Source organism: Heterodontus francisci, chromosome 5, assembly GCF_036365525.1.
Source record: "Heterodontus francisci isolate sHetFra1 chromosome 5, sHetFra1.hap1, whole genome shotgun sequence".
Classification (NCBI taxonomy): Eukaryota; Metazoa; Chordata; class Chondrichthyes; order Heterodontiformes; family Heterodontidae; genus Heterodontus; species Heterodontus francisci.
The window spans coordinates 1,345,279-1,357,900 of record NC_090375.1 but is presented as its reverse complement, the minus strand read 5'-3'; the positions used below and the strand labels follow the sequence as shown (position 1 = coordinate 1,357,900).

The following is a 12,622-nucleotide window of genomic DNA, read 5'->3' as shown; positions in this document are numbered from 1 at the left end:
TGTTCAGTTTGCTTACCCACTGTTTTTTTTCATGTTTGCACTTGCTGCTGTTCAATATTCAGTCCGTTAACACCCTATCTGTACTAATGCTTTGTCTTTTAACACACCATTAACATATTGTTTGCCTTTGCTCCACGACCTTCTGGTCAGCTATTCTGTGACCTTGTCCTATCTACACCTTCTCCTTTGTTATCTCTTACCCCACCCCCGCTTTACTTGCTTATAACCTTTTGCATTTCTTACCTTTGCCAGTTCTGATGAAGGGTCAGTGACCCGAAACATTAACTCTGCTTCTCTCTCCACAGATGCTGCCAGACCTGCTGAGCATTTCCAGCATTTCTTGCTTGTGAAATAAATTAGAGTATGAGAGGAAACTAGCTAGAAATGTAAAGACGGATAACAAAAGTTTCAACAGGTATTTAAAAAGGAAAAGAGTAAGTAAAGTGAGTGTTGGTCCTCTAGAGAGTGACAATGGGGAGTTAATAGTAGATAATGAAATGACAGATGAAATAAACAAATATTTTGCTTCTGTCTTCACTATAAAGAGTACAAAAAACATTCCAGTAATAAATGTAAATCAGGAGGTCACCGACACACAGTGGCAGCAGTCTGTACCATCTACAAGATGCACTGCAGCAACGCACCAAGGCTCCTTTGACAGCACCTTCCAAACCCGCGACCTCTACCAACTAGAAGGACAAGGGCAGCAAAGACATGGGAACACCACCACCTGCAAGTTCCCCTCCAAGTCACACACCATCCTGACTTGGAACTATATCGCTGTTCCTTCACTGTCGCTGGGTCAAAATCCTGGAACTCCTTTCCTAACAGCACTGTGGGTGTACCTACCCCACATGGACTGCAGCGGTTCAAGAAGGCAGCTCACCATCACCTTCTCAAGGGAAATTAGGGATGGGCAATAAATGCTGGCCTAGCCAGTGACACCCACATCCCATGGATGAATAAAAAGTACTGTGTGTGAGAGGGACTGCACTGTGTGTGTGTCTGTGTCTATGTGTGTGAGACTACACTGTGTGAATTTTCTCAGGAGGTGTGGGTTTTTCTCACTGTTCTCCTTTCAGTGTCCTCAGATGGGATGTTTCTGACTGTTGCTTTTGCCCAGTATTTTCTGTTTCTATTTACAGGGAGATGCTTGTGTGTCTCCATCAGACTGTCCGTGTCACCACAATGGCCGCCAGTACCAGAGGGAACAGACCATACAGAAGGATTGTAATGAATGGTAAATGCATGCCCTGTTCTCACTCATTAGCTCAGTGCGTTTTATTGAATGGGATTTGAGGAAATGTACTTGCAGAGCGCCAGCATGGATACGGCGGCTGAATGGTCTGCTTCTGTGCTGTAACCATTCTATGATTCTACGATACTTTTGAAATTTGGCAGCGAGATGGCTGATGTGGGTTCTTTCATTATGACTATCCCAAATCAGCCAAGACTGGACATTACATTTCCCCTCGCCCATGGGTTTTCCTTTCTCCTTTCCCAACTCCCCAGCACTCCCCCTCTTCCTCCCCCAGCATTATCCATGGTCGCCCATCACCATCCATCATCACCCATCATCACCTGTCGCTATCCATTGTCACCCATTGTTGCCCATCCCCACCCATCGCCACCATTGTTGCCCATTGCCACCCATCGCTCTCCATTGGTATAAATCTATTCCTCCTTCTACTAGTACTTTCCTCTGTCGAAAACAAAGGTACATCCCCATTAAATATCCCCATTAAATATCTTCAACATTCTTTTCTCCATAAGATCAATCTTTCTAATTTCTGATCAGCCATTGCTTTCCTTTCATGAATAATTTCCCCTCCTGCCCTTGCTGTGTGGTAGCACTGTCTGTCTGTTACCATGTCTCCTATTGTGTACAATGCCCTTGTGTTTGAACCATTAATGCTGCTGTCTATCTTCCCTGTTAGTGTGTGTAGGGATCGAAAGTGGCAGTGCAGCAAGAAACCATGTGCTGGAAGCTGCCTTGCTACAGGAGACCCTCACTACATGACATTCGATGGGCGGATGTACAGCTTCCTCGGTGACTGCGAGTATGTGTTAGTGCAAGAACACACCGGACTTTTCACCGTGACGGCTGAGAATGTGCCCTGTGGCACCAGCAGAGTCACGTGCACCAAATCCATCGTGGTGACAATTGGCAACACAATTATCCACCTGCTGAGGGGTAAGATTGGGGCCATGGTGTGATTGTGAAGTTACTGCAGTGACATTAGGAGAAACTTCACCCTGGGAAGGGTATCAGAGAATCAAACTGAATACAGAAACTGCAGGGGAGAACTGAAGCAGAGAATGAGAGGGACACAGAGGGATAATGGGAGTAGATTAGTGGCTAACAGAAAATAAAATCCACAAGTCTGGTGCTGGGAAATGAGGTAGGCCAAGTGGACCAAGCGTCTGTCAGGGAGCAATTGGATAAAAGTGATCATCGTATCATAAGGTTACGAAGGTACGAATTAGGAACAGAAGTAGGCCATTCGGCCCCTCTAGCCTGTTCCACCATTCAATAGGATCATGGCTGATCTGTTAGTGTTTTGAATTCCACACTCCCATCTATCCCCGATTACCTTAGATTCTAGTTCGGCAAGGGAATCAATCTACCCTTGTTTCGTCTCGTAATGCAAAAAAGCCCAGAATGATATAAGGTTAAATGTCTAGATTGGAAGAGTACTAATTTCAATGGGGTGAGAGGGAATCTAGCCAGGGTAAAATGGAACCAAATTCTCTTCTCTTTGGCCTCCTTATCTCGAGAGACAATGGGTAAGCGCCTGGAGGTTGTCAGTGGTTTGTTCAGCAGCGCCTGGAGTGGCTATAAAGGCCAATTCTAGAGTGACAGACTCTTCCACAGGTGCTGCAGATAAATTTGTTTGTTGGGGCTGTTGCCCAGTTGGCTCTCTCCTTGCGCTTCTGTCTTTTTTCCTGCCAACTGCTAAGTCTCTTCGACTCGCCACACTTTAGCCCCACCTTTATGGCTGCCCGCCAGCTCTGGCAAACGCTGGCAACTGACTCCCATGACTTGTGGTCAATGTCACAGGACTTCATGTCACGTTTGCAGACGTCTTTAAATAGGAGACATGGACGGCCGGTGGGTCTGATACCAGTGACGAGCTCGCTGTACAAAGTGTCGTTGGGGATCCTGCCATCTTCCATGCGGCTCACATGGCCAAGCCATCTCAAGCGCCGCTGGCTCAGTAGTGTGTATAAGCTGGGGATGTTGGCTGCCTCGAGGACCTCTGTGTTGGAGATACGGTCCTGCCACCTGATGCCAAGTATTCTCCGGAGACAGCGAAGATGGAATGAATTGAGACGTCACTCATGGCTGACATACGTTGTCCAGGCCTCGCTGCCGTAGAGCAAGGTACTGAGGACACAGGCTTGATACACTTGGACTTTTGTGTTCCGTGTCAGTGCGCTATTTTCCCACACTCTCTTAGTGGAAGCCTTTCCCATGCGCTTGTTGATTTCTGCATCTAGAGACAGGTTACTGGTGATAGTTGAGCCTCGTTAGGTGAATTCTTGAACCACTTCCAGAGCATGGTCGCCGATATTGATGGATGGAGCATTTCTGACGTCCTGCCCCATGATGTTCGTTTTCTTGGGGCTGATGGTTAGGCCAAATTCGTTGCAGGCAGCCGCAAACCTGTCGATGAGACTCTGCAGACACTCTTCAGTGTGAGATGTTAAAGCAGCATCGTCAGCAAAGAGGAGTTCCCTGATGAGGACTTTCCGTACTTTGGTCTTTTCCCTGGAGTACAGTTCTAGGTAGTGCTCCACCCAGCGGTCCATTTGCTTGCGTTGGTCAGTGATTGTGTCCCCTGATTTAGATTTGAGGGGGGCGATCTTCTTGATGGTTGGCCCAAAAGCTCTCTTAATGCCATCATACATTCCTCTGATATTTCCGGTGTCAGAGGCCAGCTGAATATGACTGCATAGGTGTTGCCAGTAGTCATTTGCTCAGCGCCTGGCTGTTCTTTGTGCAGTGCTTCTGGCTGCTTTAAGTGCTACGGATGTTAACTCGCTGGGGGCTTTCTTGTAGTTCAAGAGTGCAATGTGCTTAGCGGCTATGACAGGTTCCAGATCTTCAATGTGAGATTGAAACCAGTCTGCATTCTGCTTCACACGTTTGCCATAGGTGGTCATTGCTGAGGCACTGGCCATAATTTTTCAGTCTTCCTTAGACTCAGGGATGGTGCCAGAGGACTAAAGAATTGCACACATTGCACCCTTGTTCAAAAAAGGGTGTAAAGATAAGCCCAGCAGCTTACAGGCCAGTCAGTTTATCTTGGGTGGTGGGAAAACGTCTAAAAAAAAAATAATTCAGGACAAAATCAGTAGTCATATGGACAAATGCGAATTAATTAAGGAAAGTCAGCATGGATTTCTTAAAGTAAAATCATGTTTAACTAACTTGCTGAAGTTTTTGAGGAGGTAACAGAGAGGGTTGATGAGGGCAATGCTGTTGATGTGGTGTACATAGACTTTCAAAAGGCGTTTGATATAGTGTCACACAACAGACTTGTGAGCAAAGTTATAGCTCATGGAATAAAATGGATGGTAGCAACATGGATACGAAACGTCAGAGAGCTTCGGTGCAGAGGGATCTGGGTGTCCTCGTGCATGAATCGCAGAAAACTAGAATGTACAGCAGGTGAAAAGGAAGGCAAATGGAATTTTGGCATTTATTGCTAAAGGAATAGAGTATAAAAGTAGGGAAGTGTTGCTGCAACTGTACAAGGCATTAGTAAGACCGCACCTGGAGTATTGCGTACAGTTTTGGTCCCCTTCCTTGAGGAGGGATGTAGTTGCATTGTAGGCAGTTCAGAGAAGGTTCACTAGATTGATTCCAGAGATGAGGGGTTTGTCTTATGAAGAGAGATTGAGCAGTTTAGGCCTTGACTCCATGGAGTTTAGAAGAATGAGAGGAGATCTAATTGAGGTATATAAGATGATTAAAGGGATTGACAAAGTAGACGTAAAGAGGATGTTTCCTCTTGTGGGGCAATCTAGAACAAGAGGTCATAGTTTTAGGATAAGGGGTAGCAGATTTAAAAGAGAGATGAGGAGAAATTACTTCTCTCAAAGGGTCGTGAGTCTGTACAATTCACTACCCCAGAGTGCGGTGGATGCCGGGACATTGGGTAAATTTAATCAGAAAAGGGTTGAAGGGTTATGGAGAACAGGCAGGAATGTGGAGTTGAGGCTGAGATGAGATCAGCCATGATCGTATTGAATGGCGGAGCAGGCTCGAGGGCCTGAATTGCCTCCTCCTGCTCAGCATGCACTTAATTGAATGGACCGCACACAAAAAAAGTAGGTGGAACATTGATCATCAGAGATTTCTTGAAGGCAAATTGTGTCTGAGTAACTTGATTGAGTTCTTGAATGAAGAAATGGAGAGGGTTGATGTGGGCAGTGCGATTTATTTTATTTATTTTTTTATTTCGAGATACGGCACTGAAACAGGCCCTTCGGCCCGCCAAGTCTGTGCCGACTAACAACCACCCATTTAGACTAATCCTCCATTAATCCCATATTCCCTACCACAGACCCACCATTCTCCTACCACCTACCTACACTAGAGGCAATTTGCAATGTCCAATTTACCTATCAATCTGCGAGTCTTTGGCTGTGGGAGGAAACCGGAGCACCCGGCAGAAACCCACGCAGACACAGGGAGAAGTTGCAAACTTCACACAGGCAGTACCCAGAATTGAACCTGGGTCGCTGGAGCTGTGAGGCTGCGGTTGATGTTGTTTATCTGGACTTTTTTTTTAGAACATTCCAGAGCAGTACAGGCCCTTCGGCCCTCGACATTGCGCCGACCTGTGAAACCATCTGACCTACACTATTCCATTTACATCCATATGTCAATCCAATGACCACTTAAATGCCCTTAAAGTTGGCGAGTCTACTACTGTTGCAGGCAGGGCGTTCCACGCCCCTACTACTCTCTGAGTAAAGAAACTACCTCTGACATCTGTCCTATATCTATCACCCCTCAACTTAAAGCTATGTCCCCTCGTGTTTGCCATCACCATCCGAGGAAAAAGACTCTCACTATCCACCCTATCTAACCCTCTGATTATCTTGTATGTCTCTATTAAGTCACCTCTCCTCCTCCTTCTCTTCAACGAAAACAACCTCAAGTCCCTCAGCCTTTCCTCGTAAGACCTTCCCTCCATACCAGGCAACATCCCAGTAAATCTCCTCTGCACCCTTTCCATAGCTTCCACATCCTTCCTATAATGCAGTGACCAGAACTGCACGCAATACTCCAGGTGCGGTCTCACCAGAGTTTTGTACAGCTGCAGCATGACCTCGTGGCTCCGAAACTCGATCCCCCTAATAATAAAAGCTAACACACCATATGCCTTCTTAACAGCCCTATTAACCTGGGTAGCAACCTTCAGGGATTTATGCACCTGGACACCAAGATCTCTCTGTTCATCTACACTACCAAGAATCTTCCCATTAGCCCAGTACTCTGCATTCCTGTTACTCCTTCCAAAGTGAATCACCTCGCACTTTTCCGCATTAAACTCCATTTGCCATCTCTCAGCCCAGCTCTGCAGCCTATCTATGTCTCTCTGTAACCTACAACATCTTTCGGCACTATCCACAACTCCACCGACCTTAGTGTCATCCGCAAATTTACTAACCCACCCTTCTACACCCTCTTCCAGGTCATTTATAAAAATGACAAACAGCAGTGGCCCCAAAACAGATCCTTGCGGTACACCACTAGTAACTAAACTCCAGGATGAACATTTGCCATCAACCACCACCCTCTGTCTTCTTTCAGCTAGCCAATTTCTGATCCAAAGCTCTAAATCACCTTCAATCCCATACTTCCGTATTTTCTGCAATAGCCTACCGTGGGGAACCTTATCAAACGCCTTACTGAAATCCATATTTCAAAAGGCTTTTGATAAAGTATCACATAATAGACTTGTTCGCAACATTAAAGCCCATGGGATTAAAGAGACAGTGGCAACATGGATACAAAATTGACCGGGGACACAAAGCAGAGAGGAGTGATGAATGGTTGTTTTTAAGACTGGAGGGAAATATACAGTCAAATGCACCAGGGGTCAGGATTAGGACCACTGCTCTTGTTGATATATATTAATGATCTGAATTTGGGTTTGCACAGAATAATTTCAAAATTTGCAGATGATACGAAATTCAAAAATGTAGTAAACAATGAGGAAGATAGTAACAGACTTCTGGAGGACGTAGAGAGACTGCTGAGATGGCCAGACATGTGGCAGCTAAAATTTAATGCAGAGAAGTGTAAAGTGATTCATTTTGGTAGGAATAGTGAGAGAGGAAATATAAACTAAATGGTCCAATGTAAAAGGGGGCGAAGCTTATATATCACTCTATCTATTCTAATTCTGTGTCTGTGCTGCCCTCAGGAAAAGACGTCATGGTGAACGGTGTTGGACTGAAGCTTCCTAAAGCATACAGCGGGAGTGGACTCTCTCTCCATCAAGCAGGTCTCTTTGTATCTGTGATCACCAATTTGGGGTTAACAGTTCTCTGGGATGGAGGTGAGTGTCATTCCAGTTCAAGCTGTTTGGTCATATAGAGTCTCAGGGAAAGTATGAGTCTGATTGGAGGAAATATTAGACGTTTCCCCCAGTGTTGCAGAGGTGGAGATAAATAAATCGAAATCTTAGCTCAATGGAAGGCCTACTGCTCCATAATTTACAGAAAAACAATCACTGTCCATGTCCAGGTGTAGTATGAACAGCAGTGAAATTCTACTCTACACTGCCATAACTGTCTGCTTGCTGAAAGCATGAGGGATTATGTGTGTAAAGGATGGATATTGTGGAATGGGGAAAGACCATCAGCCCTAAACTCAGTTCAACCCAAACCCTACCACTGTCAATCCCAGGCTGTGTTCATCCAGAATCCAAACCCTGTCAATCCCAGACTCTGTTCATCCAACATCCAAACCCTATGAGGGGCAAGAGTTCCTACACTGTGTTCAGGAAAATTTTCTACAGTATGTTTCTAGTCCAGTGAGAAGGGAGGCACTGCTCGACCTGGTTCTTGGGAATGAGGTGGGCCAAGTGGATCAAGTGTCAGTAGGAGATCATTTAGGGGATAGTCATCATTGTATCATAAGGTTTAGGCTGACTCTGGAAAAGGACAAAGAGCAATCCAGAGTAAAAATAATCGCAAGAATGGGGAAAGTCAACTTCAATGGGATAAGAATGGCTCTGGGACGAATAAATTCGAGTCAAATGTTGGCAGGAGAAATGGTAGCTGATCAATGGGCTACCTTCAAAGCAGAGATAGTTTGGGCACCGTGAAGGTATATTCCCTCAAAGGGGAAAAGTAGGGTAAATGTTACAACCAGGTGAGAAAGAGGTCTGGGATTCCCTTTCAGCCTTTGCCTGGTCTTACTATAACAGGGTTTAATTTTTCAACACATCGTGTTTTTAGCTCCCCCTTGGTGAATCCTTGTTCACCACTTTCCAATTATAAGGCAAAGAAACCAGCACAAACAGGTTTGCTCGGGTTTAAAGACGAAAAGTGAAATTTTATTAAACTAATTCGGTTAGCGCCTACAGATACACGACACGCTCATGCTAGCATGCAGATAGGGACAGAAAAGAGTAGAAGAAATAAAGTGGAAAGGTTTGAGGCAATATCTGAAGAGTTTTCGTCACAGGTCTTCGAGCTCACTGTAGATTCCTTGCTTGTACATAGATCTTGCTTTTCGTTGGGGCCCAGTATTATTCTTAAACCTTTTTCACTGTCAGAGACTTTTCTCACTAGGGGTTCATGTGTCTTCAATGGATTCAGAAACTGGTGAGAAAGAGACGGGAGCAGACAGAAGATCTTCTTCAGTCCAGGAGCATTCTGCTTTCTGCAGTCTCAGTGGCCAGTTCAAACTCTGTAACAGCCACTTAGTCATGTGACTAAGTCGTTTGATCATGTCTGTTTATGGATTGAATTGGAGCAAGGGATAGCTCCTTTGTTCCAAACATTGTCTGTTAATGTGCAAAAAAGTCTTTTCAATTTGCCCATTACCATGGCAGCATAGCGTCTTTGCTCCTGTTGAGGTCTGAAAAGGGGGATGGGTGGTTTCTCTTTGGTTCTGACTGTGGGGGAGAATTATTTGTTAATCTCCCCTTTGTTCTCTGGGACACTCTTGCCTGCAGGTATTGGTGCAGATTCTACTGCACTCCCCTGTGGCACTTCGACTAGGTGAGATATCACCCTCACGGTTTCTCTGCCCCCCCCCCCCCCCCAAAGCTCTTTCTTTGTCTCTGTAGGTTCCTGTAAATGCTGTTAGCAACTCTGGTGGGGTGCTTCTTGTGTCTGCATTTATGTAGGAGGATGTGAGGTCTACTTTTTCACATTTGTCGGGGTTGGCTGACCGGACAGTAGGGATTCTGGAATTCCTCCCGGACTTCCTTTAACATACCCTCTTGGTCACTTTTTCCCCTTCTCTGTCTAATCCTTTGCCAGCCGTGTGCCTGTCTGTCCCCTTTTGTTCTCGGCAGGGGTCCCTTACAGTTCATCAGCACTCTGCTGGAGGGTCCTCCTAACATCAGTACAGGACTTAGGGGTGCAGGTTTCACTGTAGGTTGGTGTTTCCCCTCAACCTGGCACATGTGACAACTCCTGCAGTACTCCTCCACATCTTTGTGGAGTTTTGGCTAGTCAAACTGTTGTCTTATGTGGGTTTTGGTCTTTCGTATACTGACTTGTACAGCCACTGTAGTCTCGTGGGCCCTTCTTAATATTTCTCCCCGGTACCTCTGTGGCACCACTAACTGGTGAACTACTGTCCACTCCTTGCTCTCAGGTCTGTGAGGAAAACTCCATTTCCTCATCTAAATAGTAGCAATCTGGGACTCCCTCTGCTTCACTTTCAGACTGGGCAGCCTGTGCTAACTCTTGCAATACTGGGTCGGCTCGCTGAGCCTCAGCTACAGAAAATCCATTTAATTGATTCCCTGAGTCTCCTAACTTTCCAAAGAAAGTCTCGTACAGGCAGACCTCATGGTCACCTGCCTGCAGTGTCAATGCAGTCTCCACTGGGGGAGCTAGTTTGATCATGGTCTGACCCACTGCACATTCAGGGAAACTGCAGGAGTCCGTCTCCTGCCACTGCCCTGTGTCTCTGACCTCCTGCGGTCTTTCTTGCACTACTGGGGGGGCTACCACCTTCACCCCCACCAGATCATTACCTCAGAGCAGGTGAACCCCATCCACAGGCAAACTAGGGACAATCCCTACGGTCACCGGTCGCACTCCAGCTGCACCCAGTGTACAGATGCAGTCATATACTGCCCTCCAATACCATTCCCACCATTCTGGTGTTCACTGCATCATCTGGGGCAAAGGTCAGGCCTTTTCCCAGTAAAAGGGATTTAGTGGCCCCTGTGTCCCTGAGAATCACTATGGGTTGCTTGGCCCACTCGAAGGGTATGGGGTTACTTTCCCTTCAGATACAAAACCCTGATAACCCTCAGAATCCGATTAAATTTTCCTGATCTTGCAGCAGTCAGCTTCCTGAGTTGCTTTCTTACTGCAGTTAAAAAGACAGCTTGTTCTGTTGTGCTTTCCATCAGGGTCCTGTCTTCACTGAGTGGGTGTGCCCTGATTAACCCTACCGGTTTTTCCTTTAGTTTCCAGAAGTCAGCTTTTAAACGCCCTGCATTATTACAATGGAAGCACACAGGTCACCAGGTCTCACTCTTGTTCACAGCACATTCCTTTTTGGCTAGAGGAGGGCCCCCTGTGTCTCCTGCTTTCCTTTCTCTCCCAGGACTGCTTTGGGCTCCTATCACCTTCCCACCCTTTGTCATTTTCAGATTTGTGGGGGTGATTAGGAAAGGTTCTCCCCGGGAAAGCAACTTATCAATTAAAACAAGCTCATCATCCAGAACGGCCGCTAGCCGGCCTCTCTGGACCCGCTGCTCCTCTACATGGGTCTTTATTGAGAGTGGGAGAGAGTGTTTAAATTCCTCTAACAGAATTACTTCTCTGAGATTCTCATAGCTGAGCTGTACTTTAAGAGCCCTCAGCCACTGGTCAAAAGCCAGCTGCTTACTTTTCAAACTCCAGATAAGTTTGATTAGCTTACTTCCGGCGGGTTCTAAACTTCTGGAGATTGGCTTCGGTTACTCATTCATATGCCCCGAGGATAGTATTTTTGGTTAGTTCATAATTTGATGAACTCTCATCTGGCAACAAGGAATAAACCTCATGGGCTTTTCCAGTTAGCTTGCTTTGTAGTAAAAGAGGTCGGGTCTCAGCTGGCCTTTTAGCTGCCTTGCCAGTTTCTCAAAGGACACAAAAAATTCCTCCACATCTTCCTCACGGAATTTTGGAATTAGATGAGCTAGTTTTAACAATTTTGTACCCAGCCCTGAATTCTGCTCCTCCATATTGGCCATGCTTTCACTGGGGTTACTCTGTCCACCCACCACACCCCCCCCCCCCCACCCCCCGCCCCCCCAGTTAACTCAAGCCGCTTTAGCTCTCTTTCTTGGCATTCTTTCTGGAATATTCTTTCTCTCTCTCTCTCTCTCGATCCTTCTGTCTTTTTTTCTCTCTCTCCTTTCTCTTTTTCTTCACGGTCCTTCTGGAAGGATCTTTCTCTTCATATTCCTTTCAGAAGGCTTTCTCTTTCTCCCTCTCTCTTTCCTCTAATTCAAGTTTCCTCTGTTCCAGTTGTATCTTTGCTAACAATACCCTGTCTGGGTCTGCTTCAAACCCTGTTTCTGCTTCTTCAGATTCAAGGGAAAAATGGTTGGCCATTAGCCTGAGGAGATCAGACTTCCTAGCCTTGCCACGTACAGTGATCCCACACTGCTCAGCCATTTTCCTCAACTCCTCCACAGACAGTGCTTTTAACTTATCCCAAGTTACTTTACCCTGGCTTGGGGAGTTGCAGACATGTTAATATTCAATCACACACAACCACAAGAAAACCTGTATTAATCTTGCTCTTTTTTGATTGGGAACAATTTGGCTTCCCACTTCCAATTTCTCTCGTTTGTCTGTGGGTCAATTCTGGATGCTAGCACCCAAATTTCTGTTACGACCAGGTGAGAAAGAGGTCTGGGGTTCCTTTTCAGCCTTCACCTGGTCTTACTGTAACTGGGTGTAATTTTAAACACACCATGTTTTTAGCTCCTCCTTGGTGAATCCTTGTTCACCACTTTCCAATTATAAGGCAAAGAAACCAGCACAAACAGGTTTTCTTAGATTTGAAGAAGAAAAATGAAATTTTTATTAAACTTAAACTCTGATTCGGTTAACGCCTACAGATACATGATGTGCCCATGCTAGCTTGCATACATGAAACACACATGCAGATAGGGACAGAAAAGAGCAGAAGAAATAAAGTAGAAAAGTTTAAGGCAATATCTGAAGAGTTTTTGTTATGTGTCTTCGGTCTCACTGTAGAGTCCTTGATTGTAGGTAGATCTTGCTTTTCATTGGGGCCCAGTATTCTTCTTAAAGCTTGTTCACTGTAGGAGACTTTTCTCTCTTGGGGTTCATATGTCTTCAATGGATTCAGAAACTGGTGAGAAAGAGATGGGAGCAGAGAGGAGAGATT

General features: G+C 45.7%; 1 protein-coding gene across 1 annotated transcript in view; it reads left to right on the top strand.

Annotated features, from left to right (window-relative positions):
* Positions 1-12,622, top strand: part of LOC137369688 (SCO-spondin-like) — a 100,700-nt gene that overhangs the window by 14,825 nt on the left and 73,253 nt on the right. The window contains exons 4-6 of the mRNA XM_068031023.1: positions 1,146-1,240; positions 1,938-2,194; positions 7,446-7,580. Of these exons, the coding sequence (XP_067887124.1) occupies positions 1,146-1,240; positions 1,938-2,194; positions 7,446-7,580 (487 nt within the window). The remainder of the gene's footprint in view (positions 1-1,145; positions 1,241-1,937; positions 2,195-7,445; positions 7,581-12,622) is intronic.